Source organism: Cydia fagiglandana, chromosome 26 (assembly GCF_963556715.1).
Source record: "Cydia fagiglandana chromosome 26, ilCydFagi1.1, whole genome shotgun sequence".
Lineage (NCBI taxonomy): Eukaryota > Metazoa > Arthropoda > Insecta > Lepidoptera > Tortricidae > Cydia > Cydia fagiglandana.
Genome location: NC_085957.1, coordinates 10,736,929 through 10,756,819, shown reverse-complemented (window position 1 = coordinate 10,756,819; position 19,891 = coordinate 10,736,929). Strand labels below are relative to the sequence as shown.

The 19,891-nt window shown below is 40.1% G+C and overlaps 1 protein-coding gene across 1 annotated transcript; it reads right to left on the bottom strand.

Moving 5' to 3' along the window:
- Positions 1-6,849: 6,849 nt before the first annotated feature.
- Positions 6,850-15,546, bottom strand: LOC134677521 (lipase member H-like). Its single transcript, XM_063535987.1, has 7 exons — positions 15,358-15,546; positions 14,756-14,904; positions 13,478-13,579; positions 12,113-12,259; positions 11,038-11,230; positions 9,236-9,373; positions 6,850-6,936 (listed from the first exon to the last, which is right to left on the bottom strand). The coding sequence occupies exons 1-7, from the start codon at positions 15,540-15,542 to the stop codon at positions 6,879-6,881; spliced, it is 972 nt and encodes a 323-aa protein (XP_063392057.1). The 5' UTR covers positions 15,543-15,546; the 3' UTR covers positions 6,850-6,878.
- Positions 15,547-19,891: the final 4,345 nt, after the last annotated feature.

Sequence of the window (19,891 nt, the reverse complement as noted above, 5' to 3'; positions counted from 1 at the left end):
AATGATCGTAATCTATAAAAAAAGCGGCCAAGTGCGAGTCGGACTCGCCCATGAAGGGTTCCGTAACAGCAAGTAACATAATAAAATTGGGGTTTACGGTTTATGACGTATTAAAAAAAAACTACTTACCAAATCTTGTTCAAACCAATTTTCGGTGGAAGTTTGCATGGTAATGTACATCACATATTTTTTTTAGGTTTATCATTCTCTTATTTTAGAAGTTACAGGGGGGGGGGACACACATTTTAGGTTTAGGTTTAAGATCATTTATTCTCATAAGAATTTTACAATTCACTTGACGAGATAAATACAGAACAGTATATTATGTTTTGTTTAGAGCGCACAAAGAACTTAAATACTTAATTTAACTTAACTAAAACAGGTAGTTTACAATACTACTTATTACAAATTATAACTGACCGCCGGCAAAGCGGGCAGCGATAACGCGCGAGTATCTATGCAAAACAAGTTTACAATGGGGTACACGGAAAGGCTACAACTAGATGCGGCATGCATACACTGAGCGTAGTTATAATATAACATAGGTAAGTTGGGTTTACTTAGGTCTAAGGGTGTATTTTAATTTAACTACATATTATATTACGTTATTGTATTTTGATTGTGTTTATTGAATGGTATATTTTATAGCTGTTATTTTCAGTGATAAGTGCAATTTATGAAAGTATCTATATACATACAAGTATCAGGTATTAACTTTTAAGCGTATCACCTAGAAATTATTTAAAACATGAATTTTAAGCAAGGATTTAAAATGGGACATTGATTTTGTTTCTTTAATAACTTTAGGAAGTTTGTTAAATAATTGAGCACCTTCGTATAAAATACTTTTACGCCCGTAGTTTGTTCGCGATGGACGTAAAATTAAGTCATTGGCATTACGTAATTTCATTCTTTGCACATGGTGTTTCCTAGTGAAATTTAATTGAGTTCGTATATCGTTTTTAAGTATTTTTCTTACTAATAGGCAGTTGTAGTACACATAGGTTTGATTTATATTCAAGAGTTTCGTTTCGCTATATAAGGTTTTAGTTGTAGTTAGATAATGATATTGAAATAGCACTTTTACAAGTTTATTCTGGGCAATTTGGAGTCCTTCGAGATTAGTTTTAGCGGCAGTACCCCACACTTCAATTAAATAGTCTATGTGCGGTTTTATAAGCGAGTTATATATGGTGTACCGTACTTGAGTTGGAATGTTTTTTGCAAAGCTGCGCAAGGCCCCGGTTAATGACGTCAATTTTGATTTTACTTTATCAATATGTGGCTTCCAATTTAAGTTTTTATCCAGTATTAACCCTAGATATTTTTCTTTTTCCACTTTTTGAATGGCTACGTTGTTTATCTTGAGAGGTTGAAATTCTGGTATTTTTTTATTTTTGGCTGCAAAAATTATATAGTTCGTTTTCGAAATGTTGATAGTTAATAAGTTACATTGAAACCATGTATTTAATAAGTCCAGATCATTTTGCGCATCATTTATAACACTGCTGATAGAGTTTCCAAAATAAAAGAGGCTTGTATCGTCTGCATATAGTGTTATGTCACCTTTAAGGCCAAGTTCGTTTATGTTATTAATATAAATAAGGAACAGTAACGGGCCTAAAATTGAGCCTTGAGGAACTCCGCATGTTACCGCCTTTTCTTCGCTTTGATGGTTTTGAATTTTAACTACTTGGCGTCGATTTTTAAGATATGATTTAAGTATATCTAATGCAGTACCAGCAATACCTAATGCTCGTAGTTTTTGTAATAACAGGTTGTGACTGACGGTGTCAAATGCTTTTTTTAAGTCTATGAAGATGCCCAATGCTATTTGCTTATTGTCTATATTAACTTTCAGTCTTGTTACTATATCAATTGTTGCCGAAAGTGTGTTTGATTGAGGCTGAAAACCGTATTGTTTTTCATGAAGGAAATTTGTAGTGTCCAAATATGTTCTAATGCGACTATATAAGACCTTTTCAAACACTTTTGAAATTACTGGAAGAACAGAGATTGGGCGATAGTTGTTTGGATCAGAGTGGGTTCCAGATTTGTAGATTGGTGATACCTTGGCTAGTTTTAAGCTATCAGGAAAGACACCTTCATTAAGACTTCTGTTTATACAATTTGTTAAGTCTTCTTGTATTAGGTTCTTTAAATATTTTATTGACTTTGTATTTACGCCATCTAGTCCTGAGCTTGTATTATTATTTAGATTATCAATTATTTTTGAAATTTCATCAGTAGTAGCAGGTTCAAATTTGAATAATTTAAAAGGATTTGGCTTGGAAGTACAAGTATATGTCGTTATTTTGACTGAAGTTTATTGGAATTGCATCTGCTAAGGTGGACCCGATATTGGAGAAATAAGTATTAAAAATGTCACACATTTCCTTTACGTCTGATGTAGTTGCTGTTCCAGAATCCAGTTTCGCCGGTGCTGAGCGTTCTGTCGATTTGTTCGCTGATAGGCTGTTAATAAGCTTCCACATCTTCGATGGATTATTTCTGCAGTCCATGAAAGCTTTATGGTAGTATCTTGTTTTCGTGCCTTGAATAATATTTGCCACTTTGTTTCGTTTAGTTTTAAACTCTTGCTTCAGTTTTTCGTCTTCTGGGTTTAGTTTTAATTTTTGCCATGAAATGTTTCTAGAGTTAATTTCCTTTATCACTTCCTGGTTAATCCAGTCTTGTCTTGGCGGGTTTATTATTTTGATTTTCGTTACTTTGTTTCTGTTTATACTTGACAGGAGTCTTTTTTCAAATAGAGTAAAGTCATTGTTTTCGTTTTCGTACTTGCAGTTTTCTATAGTTTTCCATAAATTATCGTAATTTATTTTCTCATATTTTATTTTCTGTAGAGGTTTTGGATGGTATTTTTTGACTTCAAAGTATATCTGTTTATGGTCTGACATAGATGACTCAATAATTGCAAGGTGAAAGTTATTTTCTTGTAAGTTTGTACATACATGATCCAGTATAGTTCTTGTAGATGAGGTTTCACGTGTGGAATAGTTTATGTCAATTTTGTTTATAATCTGGTAACAGTTATCTTTTAGTGTTTGTTTATAGTCCTTTACGCATTTTTCGGAACTCAGTAGATTCAGGTTAAAATCACCAAACACAAGGGCCCTTTTTCTGTTTTGGAGTTGCGTCGAGTACAGTTCTAAAAAGTTTTTAACAGTGTCATGGTTCGATCTATATACAGCGCCAATATCAATTGAGTACTTTTGAAGATGGATCCATAGGTAATGGTTACCATTTAAGCATTGCTTTTCTATGAAGTTGTGTTTAAGGAAGTTGTGAACAAAAATCGATACGCCTCCTCCTCTTTCGTTAGTTCGAGTGTTGTAATAATGCGTATATCCCGGTAGCTGGTAATTCATAGCTTCATCATCAGACTTTAGCCAAGTTTCAGTAATTACGATAATATGTATTGTATTTTGCATAGCTTCTACGGCGCACTTAAGTTCATCAAATTTGCCAGGTTTGACTATACTACGGGCGTTCGCATAGAAGCACTTTAGGGATCCTTTGCTAGTAGTTACATCAGTATAGGTGCTGGTTACTTGGTACGTTATTTTATCGGTCACTAGGCTTCGGGTACTGCTACTTGGTGCTGTTGGTTGGAGTTTTTTGACAAGTTCTTAATGATTTTGGGGATGCCTTTAACATATTTTATACTTAAAAATGTTTCACCATTTTTGGTTCTACGTTCCAGTTCTTTCTTAACGCTTTTGTAATAGGCTTGTTGTTGGGGCGTCTGGTCGCTAAATATTCTGATCGCATTGTTTGTCACATTTTTCCTATTTTGCAGTATTGATATTGCATCGGTTTGAGATGTAAAACATACCTTTACATGGCGATGTGTACTCGGGTCGTACTTGCCTAAGCGAATAATTTTCAGTGGTTCGGGACAGTCATTATTAATAGTCTTTAGTAATTCCAAAACTACAGTTTTTTCCTGTTCCTTCCTTTCTCTAGGGTCTGCCAAAGTAGGTTCTGGCAATCCGGTTATAATAACATTTTTTATTCTGACACTGCGTTCATACATTTCTGCAAGAACATCTTCATAGTGTGGTGTCTCTTCGGCAACTAATGCTTTGTTAGTTTTTAGCTGTTTAACCTCTGCGTCTAGGTGCTCAATCTTTTGTTCAATATTCTTGCTTGTGTCGACGAACGTTGCAATTTCAGTTTTCATTTTGTTTTGTTCCGTAACCAAGCTGTCGGTAATATTTTTAATGCTACTCATTTGCTCATTAATACCGGATACATCTTGAGTCAGTCTGGCGAAGTTTTCATTTTGTTTTTTATTAGCATTTTTTAGGTAAGTCATCATTTCGCACATTTCTTTACGCATTTCTGCTAATTCCGTTTGAATCCCTTCGAAGTCATCAGTTTGCTTGCGTTTGTGACGATGTGTTTTAGGTGTTACGTCCGTATATTCTTGATTAAACGCTTTGCTAGTCAACTCGGGAACGGAGCCACTACGCTCAACACTCGAGCCACTTCCAGTCGGCGATTTTACCACTTTGGAAGTGTCTCTCGCGCAAACTATTCAGTTTAGAAGAAAATGATATTAGAAACCTCAATATCATTTTTGAAGACCTATCCATAGATACCCCACACGTATGGGTTTGATGAAAAAAAAAATTTTGGGTTTCAGTTCTATGTATGGGGAACCCTAAAAAATTATTGTTTTTTTTCTATTTTGGTATGAAAATCTTAATGCGGTTCACAGAATACATCTACTCACCAAGTTTCAACAGTATAGTGCTTATACTTTCGGAAAAAAGTGGCTGTGACATACGGACGGACAGACAGACAGACAGACAGACATGACGAATCTATAAGGGTTCCGTTTTTTTGCCATTTGGCTACGGAACCCTAAAAAGCGGCCAAGTGTGAGTCGGACTCGCCCATGAAGGGTTCCGTAGCAGCAAGTAACATAATAAAATTGCGGTTTACGATTTATGACGATTAAAAAAAACTAACTTACTAGATCTCGTTCAAACCAATTTGGTGGAAGTTTGCATGATATTTTTTTTAGTTTTATCATTCTCTTATTTTAGAAGTTACAGGGGGATACACATTTTACCACTTTGGAAGTGTCTCTCGCGCAAACTATTCAGTTTAGAAAAAAAATATATTAGAAACCTCAATATCATTTTTGAAGACCTATCTATAAATACCCCACACGTATGGGTTTGATGAAATTTTTTTTTAAGTTTCAGTTCTAATCTAAGTATGGGGGACCCCCAAAATTTATTGTTTTTTTTTCTATTTTTGTGTGAAAATCTTAATGTGGTTCACAGAATACATCTACTTACCAAGTTTCAACAGTAAAGTTCTTATAGTTTCGGACAAAAGTGGCTGTGACATACGGACGGACAGACAGACATGACGAATCTATAAGGGTTCCGTTTTTTGCCATTTGGAAACGGAACCCTAAAAAGTATATGTACGTATCTAATCTATTATCACTTTAGATTTTCGACGTCGCAAGTCGCAATCTACTTTATCTGGAAATATATATATTTTTCTGCGTAGATACCTATATCTACTTATTTAGATTCAGATTAGGTGTCCATTGATAAAATTATAAAGAATTGTACATGTCACATGGCATATTATGTAGCTGCCTATGAAGCCGATGGTCCCGGGTTTGGATCCCGGTAAGGGCATTAATTTGTGTGATGACACAGATATTTGTTCCTGAGTCATGGTTGTTTTCTATGTATATAAGTATTTGTGTATTATATATATCGTTGTCTAAGTACCCACAACACAAGCCTTCATGGGCTTACCGTGGGGCTTAGTCAATTCGTGTAAAAAAATGTCCTATAATATTTGTTCCGTAAAGGAACAGATTAGTATTAATCAATTTCTATGCATATTTAAATAGGTATTTTTCTTATACATACAAAGCAACACAATTAGTAAAGAATATATTTTCGTGTACTTTGTAGCTAGATATTTTGAACTGGCAACTGCATTTATCTCAAAGCCCTTCCTTCCGGCGCGACCTACTACCGCGCCACCTAGCGAGGATAAAAAAACTTCTCCTGCCGTTAAACCCAATGGCCGCGAGTGCGCCGCGCTCCGATTAAAATAATTCATATCTCGAGTCCCGTCGCTGCGATTTAAGTGAAAATCAACCAGAGACTTATTAGTGACCCAGTGCCCCTTATGGATATATGCAGCTGTCGATAAAGCAGAGACTTTCCAAATCATCATACATAGACCACCACGCGGTCTGCTAAGGTGCTACTGGATTTATGTAAGTCGCTCTCAATTTATCGAAGCTATAATATTTACTATTTATTTATTTATTATTTATATGTACCTATACATACGAGTATACATAATTATAGTAACTTAATATAATATAAGTAATCTTTTTAGGCTTCCGTAGTCAACTAGGAACCAATATAATTTCGCCATGTCTGTCTGTCTATCCATATAGAACATGTCTATATTTGTATGGGATTTTAACAGCGCACCAAGCGGGATGTTTTGGAAACTCAAAATCCCTTACAAAATGACACTTACTACACGCAAACGCATATGACGTTACGCTGTCGAATTAAATTTACACTCATGATCATCATCGTCATCATCATCATCATCATTCTAGCCTTCAGTCGGCCACTGTTGAGCATAGCCCTCTCTTCGTGTACGCCACTTATCCCGGTCCTGGGCTAGTCTCATCCAAAAGTGCCCCGCGATTTTCCGCATGTCATCCACAACGAGGTAGAGGTAGGTAAAATAAAATAATAAGAAAGATGATAAAATAACTTATTTATTTATTTTGTTCGTGTGATCCCATCGGAATTTATTAGAATTTGCCATGTTTATTAATTAATGTAAATAAGTTAGCCCCTGGAAAAAGGCGGTTGAGCATTGGTCTCCAGCCAGAAGATTCCAGATTGTCTGTAAATAAAGAAATGGTGCATTATATTAATAACATCTGGGAGACCGAGCTTTGCTCGGAAAACATATCTCTCTCTCTCTGTTTTCGGCTGCGGAAACCCCCATATAGCAATAAATTTCATCGATATCGTTAGAGCCGTTTCCGAGATCCCCGACATATAGGTATAACTAAAAAAATCTGGGAGACCGAGCTTTGCTCGGAAAAACATATCTCTCTCTCTCTGTTTTCGGCCGCGAAAACCCCCATATAGCAATAAATTTCATCGATATCCTTAGAGCCGTTTCCGATATCCCCGACATATAGGTATAACCAGGCCTATGGAACTCTCCGCGCGAGCTCGGATTTATACCTACGAATCTGCTCCCGTTCACGGTAGAAAAGCAAGCCAGTTGGTTGCCACGCGCGCTCACGTACGCACGTCACCGCGCGCCGCACTGTCAATTTATACGATAGTTACAAGCTACGTAGTAGGTACCTACCTACTATTGAAGTTCTTTAATTAAACATGTAATGTTTATTATGTATGACAAATGTATAGTTTTAGATATCTATCTATTTGAAATAGGTAGCAAATTTTTAATTTGTTTTGGTATATGTTTATTTTAACGACAGTAAGTTAACTTTACACCGGAAAGTGCCTACTCATTTTTGCTCTGGTTAACTTGTAATTAATTACCGGTATTCATGGTGTTTCTATTATTTTTCTTTATTGTGTAACATTAATCTCTATCTGGTTTTAAATTACACGAAATTTTAAAACTAATTCTTGCCGGGATTATATTGCGCGGTTTATAAAACGGCGTAAACACTGCGGTTACTGCAGGGACATATGACCTTTTAAAATGACTATTTCGCAAACACTTACGCGGATAAACGGAATATTAGGTATAATTTAAGATTTAGCTTTCCTTTTATTTCACTCCGCTGTTCAAGTAGGTATTTATTTATCATTTCTAAACGTCAGCAACCCTAGCGTTGTGCCGGTGCGCGCGGTGCGGGGAGCGGCGCGTTGAAGGTCACTCCATTGTATTTTTGTTTAGGTATCAAAACGGTAGGTATTTGCGTTTTGTTTGAGAGATAAGTATCTGTTCGTAAGAACTATTATATAATCTGTGGTATAACTAAGAAAATCTGGGAGACCGAGCTTTGCTCGGAAAACATTATCATCCTTTACACTTTAACGGAGTTCTTAAACGATATATGAAAGTATACCTACTACCTACCTATTTATACCTAGCCTACCCATATACCCCTAGCCCCCCCTACCCCTATACCCATATATCCCCCTATACCCTTTATACCTAGGTACAAAAACTTGTCAAGTGACAACCCCGTCATTTTCTGCCGACAGTCACAGCTCGGTCATAACATAAAACTGCGACGCTCAAAAGATTCTCGGCTCGTGCGCGGTTAGAAGTTTAAATTTTTCTTGCAGGCGGCGAGTATAGGTATAATTTTATACCTAAATCTGACATTTGTGAAGCAGTGAATTTTCTGGACGGTAGTACTACTTATTAGTAATTCTGTAATATAGGTATAGGCCATAGTCTAATAAAACATGGTCTTCTCTTCCCAGAGTGACACAAGCCTACGTCACAAAAACATGGCCGCTATAAATAGCGCTATCGCATATTATCATATAGCGCTGTCGCACGATGATACGTAGGCTTGTGTCAGTCAGGTGACCTAGAAAAGTCGGGAAGAGAGTACCAGGCGGAGTATATTATTATACCATGGTATAGGCTCTAGAAATATGTAGAGCTGAAACGGGTTTTTCAGCTCTGAAAGCTCTTTTGAGACGTACTCGTATAGAGCCGAATAGCTTGTAAAGGCGTAAAGAATATTTTGAAGTACCGTAAAACGGGGTGAGTAGGTTTCGCTGGGAGAGGTTGGTTATGAATGGGGAGAGGAGGTTTGAGAGGGGGGTGAGAAGGGATTTTAAGGCTACTGCTACAAAAATAATGTATTCCAATTAAAAATGGAGCTATAGTAATACGCATAATAAAAAAAAATCGATCCAACAATCTTCCAAAATCACCTTTGTATGAAAACCCCTCTCACCCCAAATACGCGGCAATACGGGGTGAGGTGGTTTTTCCTCTTTATCGTCAAAGTTATGAAATGGAACTACCCAAAATAAAATACAAACTAGAATACATTTTTCATATGTAAAAATAAAATGTTATCGAGGTTTGAATTTCAGTTTTGACCCTACTCATCCCATTTTACGGTACGGTAGTACTATTAGTAATTCTGTGATTTAGGTATTAATGGCTCTAGTAATGTGTAGAACCTCACCCGGTCTTCGGCACGAGTCCTCCCATTTGCAGGTTGCCGAACAGCAGACAGTTGCCGGTCATGGCTCCCACGTAGGTGGCGCACCGGCGGCCCGTGAAGCCTCCAGAGGTCAGGGACTCGCCGAGGTAGTAGTACGACCTGAAAATAGTATAATAGTAAACTAAATACCTATCAGACTGTGTGTAATGGGGTGAGAGGAAACCAGACACAATAGGACAATGCTTTCTCTGTTTCTCTCAGGGACGAAAGGTCAGGTGGCAGGTAAAACTAGTGCCTGAGATTCTTGGGATTACTTACTTACTTACATACTTCGCTGGCTCAGCGACCCGAAGTGGATCTTGGCCTCCGACACTAGATTGCGCCATTGGTTCCTTTCCTGTGCGATCTGATGCCATTCAGGCGCTTGCATGCCACACAGGTCTTTCTGGACCTCGTCGATCCACCTGTACTGCCTAGGCCTTCCGACCGGACGTCTCCCAGTTGGTCGCCCCAGATAAGCTCTTTTGGCCGCACGATCCTCTCCCATCCTCTCCACATGGCCGAGCCAGCGAAGTCGAGCAGCCTTGCTCTCGCCGATGATGTTGGGCTCGCCCACCAGCTCTTCAAACTCCAAGTTTCTCCTCATTCATTCTTGGGATTAGATTGCCAAAACGTACCCAGGCCATCCGTATTATATTAATAGTCACCGTCATTCAAATATTATAACACATTTATTTACACAAGTTGACTAAGCCCCACGGTAAGCTCAAGAAGGCTTATGTTGTTGGGTAGGTACTCAGACAACGTTAAATTATCTCAGCCATAAGACGTCCACTGCTGAACATAGGCCTCCCCCTTGGATCTCCATTCGTGCCGGTTGGAAGCGACCCGCATCCAGCGCCTTCCGGCGGCCTTAACAAGGTCGTCCGTCCATCTTATAATAATTATGATAATATATAAATATTTATAAACATAGAAAACAACCATACTCAGGAACAAATACCTGTGTCATTCATCATACAAATAAATGCCCTTACCGGGATTCGAACCCGGCACCATCCTAGGCCCGACCAGTCGACAAATTATACCCCCATACCCATACTCCCCGTTAACACTAACTAGCTTTGTGTCTAAGCTTAGCTCTGAAGCTTTGCTTTTGGCCTCACATGTAAGCAACCTTGCTGGGACTTTCAGCCCTATGTGAAGCTCGAATCTTGATCCACTTTAAAAGACTTGGTGTAAGCAGGGGTGCGCAACTCCTGACTTCGGTCAAACTCGGTTCCGCTGGGCTCATCATTGGTCCGAGCAATTATTGGGTGCACGACCACAGATAAGATAATCACTTGATTTTTGACAACCCTAAATAGCCGAAAGGGATAGTGCCATATATTAGAAAGGGATAGCATGATTCGACCCTGAACCGCTGTCAAACTTCGTTTTTGTAGGAAGTTTCCTTTCAGTACGGTAGTACTATTAATTATTCTGTGGTGTAAGGTTAAAGAGTTAGAAGTTAGGAGTTTTAAAGTGTTCTTACCTGGCATGGTCGCATGTGCCATGCCGTCACATCCAGGCATATTAATACCACCGTTGGGATAGAAGTCAACGTGGCCCAGGGTGCTGACGTAACCCAGGTTGCCAGCGTTGGTTTTGCTTTATATCAATGTGACCATCCATTGTTTGGTGTCCAAGCTCATTTTTGAAGCTATGCGTTTGGCCTCACATGTAAGCAACCTTGCTGGGACTTTCAGCCCTATGTGAAGCTTGAATTTTGATCCATTTTAAAAGACTTGGTGTAAGGTTAAGGAGTTTGAAAGTGTTCTTACCTGGCATGGTCGCAGGACATGCCGTCACATCCAGGCATATTAATGCCGCCGTTGGGGTAGAAGTCAACGTGACCCAGGGTGCTGACGTAGCCCAGGTTGCCAGCGTTGGTGTGGATGACCTCGGTGTAGGCTCCGTCGTTGGCTCGGAACTTGTCATCATTCGTGATGAAACCGGGAAGAGCGGGCTCCAAGGCTGCAAAAAAATGGTGTTAAGCGAGTGATTTAGAAATGAAGAATTACCTATTACCGTAAAACGGGGTGAGTAGGTTTCGCGGGGAGAGTTGCGTTATGAATGGGGAGAGAAGGTTTGAGAGGGGGGTGAGACGGGATTTTAAGGCTACTGCTACAAAAATAATGTATTCCAATTTAAAATGGGCCTATAGTAATACGCATAATAAAAAAAAGTCGATCCAACAATCTTCCAAAATCACCTTTGTATGAAAAACCCTCTCACCCCGAATACGAGGCACTACGGGGTGAGGTGGGTTTTCCTCTTTATCGTCAAAGTTATGAAATGGAACTACCCAAAATAAAATACAAACGTCCGAACCACTTATTATATGTATACACCATTCAGTTTTCACATGTAAAAATAAAATTTTATCAAGGTTTGAAAGTCAAATTTCACCCAACTCACCCCATTTTACGGTACCTACCATTAATAAGTATAAGGCAGTTGGCAGTTGGAGGATCCGAAAGAATGCTGAAATAGAACATCTGATAGCCGAGCCGAATATAATAGGTGTTAGGTGAGACCAAAGCGCATCGTCTCCGCTGGCTAGGCCACCTCGAAACGATGGGTGAAGATTGGGCAGCCAAAAGGGCATACTTGGGTCGACCACCTGGACGCCGTCCTGTTGGTCGTCCTAAATACGCTGGGCAGATAGAGTGAAGGCAGATCTCCGTGAGCTCGGCGTTGGCGAAAGCTGGCGGGATACCGCTCTGGACGTGTGTCCGGCTGTTCTCCGTGACATTTTGCGTAGGTCTAATTACACAGATTTTTTGTGCCGATTCAGATTTTTATTTTATTTTATTCGTGAGGTCTGTTGACAGAATATTAGAGAAGGTCACTAACCTGTCAGATAAGCCGGAGCCCCGTTCAAGTTCCGACCGATGATACCGGCCATGTGGGCCCCGAGGCTGTGCCCCACGATGTGGTAGTGGGTCGCGGAGGCCCCGGTCTCACCGTTCAGCCAGTCGATGAAGCGAGCGATGCCTTCCCCTACAACATTATTAAGGTAACATTCGGATGAGGACTGTGGAGAAGTGTCTGTGCGGAATATAGACTAGGAATCTAGACCGAGTTTAGAGCAATTATTTCATGCAACCGATGATGCCAAAAATGCGGGGGTGCGCGGGACGAGGTGAACGTCCCGTGCCGTGATTGGTCCGTTCAAAGACACGGATGTCACACAAAGACACTTTCGACTCGAACATGGAGTAAAATTACTGTATGTGTGGCAGAGGGGGTAGCGCGACTATGCTCAGTCTGGAGGATGTTTTGTCTGTGGTGCGGAAAGAGAAGAGTCGTGTAATATATGGGATCAATACATTCTACGATGCTTCACTTTCCGCACAGACTCTATCAGTATGCAACGGAAAATAGGATATCTCCTATTTATCTCTCATAGTAAATTTCCTTGATAAATTTTGTTGCCATCCCGATCAGAACTTTACTTCTGTTTCACATTTTAATTTGCGTCCTTTATCTCGTTGGGTGGACGACGTCCGGGAAATTGCGGGTCACTTCTGGATGAGATTAGCTCAGGACCGGCACAAGTGGCTACGCTCAGCAGTGGGCGTTAAAAAGGGCTGATATGATGTTGATGATGAGTCTAGGTCTGAACGGTAGGTACGTTAAAGAAGACAGACCTGCAGTCTTGGTATTGGTGACAGCAGCAGCGTAGTTGATGGTGTTGGAGCGTCAAGTCAATGATGACCTTCAGATCCTAGCAGAAATGCTAGTATATTCTGAACTCGAACAATACCTTAAAGAAGACAGACCTGCAGTCTTGGTGTTGGTCACAGCAGTGGCGTAATTGATAATGTTGGGGCGTCAAGTCCATGATGGCCTTCAGATCCTAGCAGGAATGCTTGTGTAGTCTAGATCTACAGTGATGCTCGGTATCAAGCTTCAAGATCGAGTAAGGAATGTCTAGATCCGTCGCCGCACCAAGATGCAACGTGGGTTTCGTCATTACCAAACTAAAATAGAATTGGGCGGGACATATTGCTAGGCAGAGTGATGACGGGTGGACTAAAATGTTAACAGAATGGTGGCCGCTTTCGGATGAAAGAAGTGGCGTCCGTCGGCTCGTTGGGTGGACGATTTCTGGATGAGATTAGCTCAGGACCGGGACAAGTGGCTACGCTCAGCAGTGGGCGGTAAAGGACTGACATGATGAGTCTAGATTTAAACGGTACCCTAAAGAAGACAGACCTGCAGTCTTGGTATTGGTGACAGCAGCAGCGTAGTTGATGGTGTTGGAGCCAGCCGTCCAGTCCACCATGATCACGTTCAGATCCTCGGCTTGCAGGAATGCTGGACAACAATGATGGTCACGTGTTAGAAATTTGACATGCCGTGAAATTTCTCTTCAGATGTGCGTACTATAGACGCTGCACACATAGCTTAAAGCAGGGGTCGGCAACTAGGGGCCCGCGGGCCGCATGCGGCCCGCCAACCTCTCATTTGCGGCCCGCGAGCCTCCCTGGCTATAAGTATTGTATGTAATATTGACAAATGTCAATGTCTGATAAAGTTATAAATATTAACAAAGTGCGGCCCGCGTCCATTTCGTTAACTGCTATGTGGCCCTTGGCTGCTAAAAGGTTGCAGACCGCTGCTTAAGCGATGACTTACGCTAGACCGAGCCGGGTGCCAAACCTCACGTGATCAATCTGTCATGTCATAGAAAAGACCCGGAAGCTCCGGCCCGGACACGGCCCGGTGTACCGTGAGTCATTCTTTAGACCAAAACAAGTTTGCAACGATTTTTATAGCGTACAATGTGTTATTTATACCTACGTCATATATTATCTTCATACCTACGTCATAATTTCATAGAAGTTTGACGTTTCAAATAACACTGGCACTGCGTGTGTAATAAAATCGTTGCAGACTTGTCTTGGTGTAACTCTAAAGGAGCCCACAGACTACCAGTTCGCCGGACGATATCAGCCTGTCAGTTGTTCGGAGCTGTCAAATTTTGCGTTTAACTGACAGGCTGACTGACAGGTTTAAACAGCGTCCAAAAGAGTGCGGCACTTCCGCAAATGACTATTAAGTCTAATGTGCGACAGGCTGATATCGTCCGGCGAACTGATAATCAGTGGGCCCCTTAAATAAGTACCTGCAAAGAGAATAGATAGTATAGAGGGCTATTGCCATAGTAAATATTGTAGTCACGGTACATTTACTGCCATCTATCGACACACGATTAAAACTTAAAATAAAATTGAAAATGTATAAATTAATCAAAATATGTATACTGATAAATAATTTTTATTTTTTTTTGTTCCATACTGACCCATGTTCTTTCACTGATATGTGTTAAAATTGTTGAATATCAAACGGTGTCGTCAACGCCATCTAGCCGAGAATAGGCCAAAGGTATATGGCGCCATCTATTCGAGAATGACTTTTTCTTGATTTCCGAGGCACGTTTTTTTCTTAGACTTTATTTATCTTATACGGAGTTACATATATCTTTGGTACCTGGTATAAGCACAGTGTTGAAATCCGAAGTGGTTCCGCTGTTCCAACCATGGAGAAGTATGATGGTGCGTCTTAGAGGGTTGTAGTTCGTCAGGCCGAGGAGACCGCTATTGCCAATCAGCATAGGCTGGCTCACTGTTGGATTCAATCTGAAATGAGGATGGCAACTGTCAAAATATTTTGGTGAGTCCCAAGATACAGGCTCAGCCTAGTTTGTGGCTTACCGGACACCTTTTGTGTGTGCTACTTTAGCCCCCCCCCCCCCGACGCGACGTCATTTTCCATAGCGCTGGACCGACGCCGACAGACGCCGACGCTCGAAAGACGCCAGATGTGGGGGGGGGGGCCCTTATACTTAGTTAATTACAATAATAATTTTAAAATCATTAATGATGAGCTCTTTCATTTCATATATAACACTATACATATACCTAGTTAGATGAAATTTCTTTTTAAACTTTCTCATTTACTCAAATGTGCCCCCCATATTTAAAATTCATTTGTTTCACAGGCTGTGACAGACAGGCAGACGCACGAGTGATTCTATAAGAGTTCCGTTTTTTCCTTTTCAGGTACGGAACCCTAAAAATGGGGTAAAATACCTGGTAAACAGATGGTATATGTTCTGCGAGTCAGGATTGTATCTGGCCGCCTCTCGTACATCGCCGGCCTTCTGCCACAGATCCACTAGATGCAGCCTTCCTTCTCCGTCGCTCACATGCTGGTAGCGCGGCCCCGGGTCCAGCTTACGGAGCACAGGGTCTTGGGCTGGGAGAGCTGTGGACATACCAGGATAATAATAGTTAGTTATACTGGGCATTTTCCGCAAGTCGACAACCATTGTGCCTATTTTGCGTGAAAACGAGGTATAAGTAGCTACGGAAGTAGTGTCACCCAATGTATGGGACGTGCAAATTTTGATAGCGGATGAATTCACTTGGCACAAACATAATGTACGTAAAGCTAAGCTAATACAGCCCGGTAGCCAAACGCCAGCCCCTGGCAGGTAGACAGGGGGGCAGTTAAAGATACACGCCGCCGCGCTTCAGAAAAAAAATCATATCGGCCTCTTTATACGTATCATCTCGACGCAGCTTTCATTCATGTCTAGCGCAGCACCATACATTCAATCTCACAAAAATGAATTCCTCATACCCGATTTATCAGAAAATGATACCACACTCGAGGTGTTACGTATATAGAAGCCGATATGATTTTTATTCTGAAGCGCGCCGGCGTGAATCTTTAACTGCCCCCCCTGTCTACCTGCCAGGGGCTGGCGTTTGGCTACCGGGCTGTGTTAGCTTAGCTTTACGTATATTACATCTGTGTCAAGTGAATTCATCCGATACCAAAATTTGCACCCTATGACACTACTTCCGTAGCTAGTAGCACTTCTCTAGTTCCTCCACGAAACCTAGCAGTATCTTCAGGTTGCTTACTGCCTCCTTCAGTGTGCATGGAGTCCCTACTGTCCCTAGGTATTGGTTCCTGTATGCTTCTACCTGCTTACAGTGTAGTATGTGTTTTGCAGGTCTTTATCTTTCATGCACGCTCTGCATCTGGGGCTGTCTGTTTTACCCATATTTTGTAGGTGTTTGTTTAGTGTGTTATGTCCTGTGATTAATCCTACTATTTTGCGTAGTTGGTGTCTGGGTGTTTTCAGCAGTACATACCACGGTAATAATAAACAATAGTCTCTATTGGTCCAAGAATACCTGTGTGACATCCAAGCGGCTGAATGCAGGCGTGAGATCGCACAGGACAGGAACGAATGGCGAACTATACTCTGTATCTTTAGGTATTTAAAACGTAAACAAAATCTACCCTCAAATGGCTCCTGATGCCAGCTGAGAGTAGAAGAAAACATTATACGATCAAATAATGTAGGCTATAGTCTGGTCGTTCAGATACTGATCCAGGCGATTAAGTATAATACCCGAAAATCTACACATTGTTTGTTTACTTTTATACTAAAGATACTGACTATAGTGTCGGAGGCCAAGATTCACTTCGGGTCGCTGAGCCAGCGAAAGTAAGTCTCTATTGGGATCGAACTATCATCAATGACAGGACTATTGTAGCCAATAAAGGCGAGCCCGGGCTTGGGCGTCCGATATGTCATTTTCTATGACGACTGATCGGTCATCACGTGGTGCTTTCTATAGAAAACGAATGGCGAATGCTCCGGCCCAGTCTAGCGAGAGTCATCCTTAAGGCTTAGAGTTTTAGCTTACTCATTTCTCTATAGAAGAATAAATGTATAGCTACCTGAAGCCAGGGCAAGCCCCGCTAGAAAGAACACAGCCGACTTCACCATTTTTAAGACAACACTGACTGACAACTACTGTTCATTAATAATACGGCCCGATGATAAGATTTATTCTAATCAGTAATGAGCTGATTAAAATTATTTAGCAATCTGTACTTAAGTAATTAAATCGCTATACATATTATAATACTAGCGTTTGCCCGCGATTTCTTCTGCGTGGAATTAGTGACAGCAGCTAAAGTACGTATAGCGCCTGGATAATGCTAATAGCAATCATTCAATTCGCGCGTTGCTTACTTCAATTATTAGGCAATGCATTAACTCTTTAAGTTCCACCCCCCTTTGCACAGTCTCAGGGATGATTTCCGACATAAAATCTATCCTGATGTCCTTCTCCGGGACTCAAATAATCTTTATACCAAATTTCAAATAAATCGGTTCAGCGGCTAAAGCGTGAAGAGGTAACAAACAGACAGACAGACAGACAGACAGACAGACAGAAACACTTTCGCTCTTATAATATTATATAGTATAGTATGGATTATGCCGCGCGTCCCTCTAACTCTCTGAGGAAAAAGTTAATGCAGCCTTAGAGAGCAGGTATTGTATAGTTCAGCAGCTACTTTTATTATATATGTAGTAGGTAGTAAAAAAATGCATTTATTCACATAAAATGTATTTTATGTATTTTATTCGATAATATTATTTATGTATTTTATGAGTTGACAATACGTTAGTTTACTTTTTCTAAATATTACTGTACATCCCGTAAGTTTGTCTATCTGACCTGACTGGAGTTTTCCTCTCATCTAATCGAAGGTTAGCTGGAAGAGATCCCTTATAGGGATAAGTTCGCCTTTGTACTTCCGTTACTGTAATTTATTTTTGTAAACCTGTGTTGTGTACAATAAAGTGATTACTACTACTACTACTAAAATATATATATTAAATAAGGTAATAGGTAACTAGCTTAAATCTAAAATAGGCCCTTGAGTGAGACATTGTACCTAGGATGCTGGCGGCATTTCCTCGCTGTATCGCAATGCTGATACGTTGTGTGAGATGTAGCCGCCTGCTCGTCGTTCAACCAGACGCTTCGCGATTTCTGGGCTATAACCGCGAAAATCGAAGTTCGCAAATTGCGGGGATTTTTCTCTGTCACTCTAATTACGCCTTCGTTGGAGTAAAAGAGAAAGATCCTCGCAATTTGCGAATTTCGGTTTTCGCGGTAGCCGCTCTGCACACAACTTGGACCTCGTGGAAGTGGGAGGTAAGTAAATAATAAGCTAATAAACTGTCATAATTATGTGGAATGATAAAAAAAAATTCATAGATTAAAAAAAATAAGCTAATAAATCATAACCTAATCTTTATAAATGTTGTAAAATCAGAACACCTGATGAGTTTTATCGAATGTAATCTATGGATAGGTATCGATTATATCTGTTTTTTCTAACACTTGCATTTTTTATCTTTATTGTTATGTGGAAATATAATTACGACGATAAAGATATCAACAAATTGTTGAAGAGGCAACAATATAAAAAAACCGGCCAAGTGCGAGTCGGACTCGCGTTTCTAGGGTTCCGTACATAAGTCCGACTCACGCTTGACTGCACCTTTGTAACAGGTTTTCCTGTCATCTATAGGTAAAGAATTGTTTTATGTATTTTTTACCAAATTTTAGACTCAGTAGTTTCGGAGATAAAGGGGAATGGTCATTTTTTGGTTATTTTCTTAATAACTTCGAACCTAAGCATTTTAAAATTATAAAAAAAAACATGTCCATCTTTGGGTCACTAATTTACATATGTGTACCAAATTTCAACTTAATTGGTCCCGTAGTTTTCGATAAAATAGCCTGTGACAGACAGACCCACGAGTGATCCTATAGGGGTTCCGTTTCTTCCTGTTGAGGTACGGAACCCTAAAAATGTATAGTTACGTGTTAACGTTAATTTAAGACGTCAACTTCCGTTAACTCGTCCGAAATGTAACGTTGTAACGTTTAACGAAGTTAACTTTAATATTAAAGGATTAGATATACCTACAGATACACGTCATTTTATTGTATTTATTTATTTAATACAATACACAATACAATACAATGCAATGCAATGCAATGCAATACAATGCAATACAATGCAATACAATACAATACAAATACTCTGTATTGCACACCTCACACAGAAAACAATAGGTACCTACAAATAATACCGAAATAAAACTTCATGCGCAAAATAAAAACCTTTCAAAATGCGGACTTAATGCCATAACGCTATCATTTATCCCAGTCATTTGTTACCGGTGAAACGGTCATAGGACAAGACAAGACAAGATAAGATAAGATAAGGTTTTACAATCAAAATCGTGTAAAAAGTATAACATGTTAAAAATATAAAGGTATCAACAATTCTGCCCATTTCGAGCGTACAATAAATGAAGCGGTCATAGGGCGCATTACTTCTTGATTGTGGTACTGCCAGGGGTCCTCGATGTTTTCCGGTTCTGGACGTACAACACAAGCTCCGGGATGGGATTTACCGTATGGTCCGTATATCATGTACCTCGGTATGTCCAGGGAAGCCGTGGAGTGGGGCCGTACGGTAAACGCCGCTCCTGAACCGGTGTCCCCTGTTGTATGACACGAAGGCGCCTCTGTCGGAGTCTGTTTATGATTATGCTTCAGGCACATAAGATAAGATAAGATAAGGTAAGATAAGTTAAGATAAGATAAGATTTTACTGTCAACATTGTGTAAAAAGCAGTATAACATGTTATAAATACAATAAAGAAGTATCAACAATTCTGCCCATTTCGAGCGTACAATAAATGAAGCGGTCATAGCGCGCATTAGTTCTTGA

Bases quoted from the DNA above. Each gene is read 5' to 3' on its own strand.
- LOC134677521 (XM_063535987.1), bottom strand. From the start codon at position 15,542: ATGTCCACAGCTCTCCCAGCCCAAGACCCTGTGCTCCGTAAGCTGGAC. The intron at 12,260-13,477 runs GTCTGTCTTCTT...ATAATGTTGTAG, and splicing joins CACCAATACCAAGACTGCAG to GGGAAGGCATCGCTCGCTTC. The intron at 6,937-9,235 runs GTGAGGTTCTAC...CTTTATTTACAG, and splicing joins GGACTCGTGCCGAAGACCGG to ACAATCTGGAATCTTCTGGC.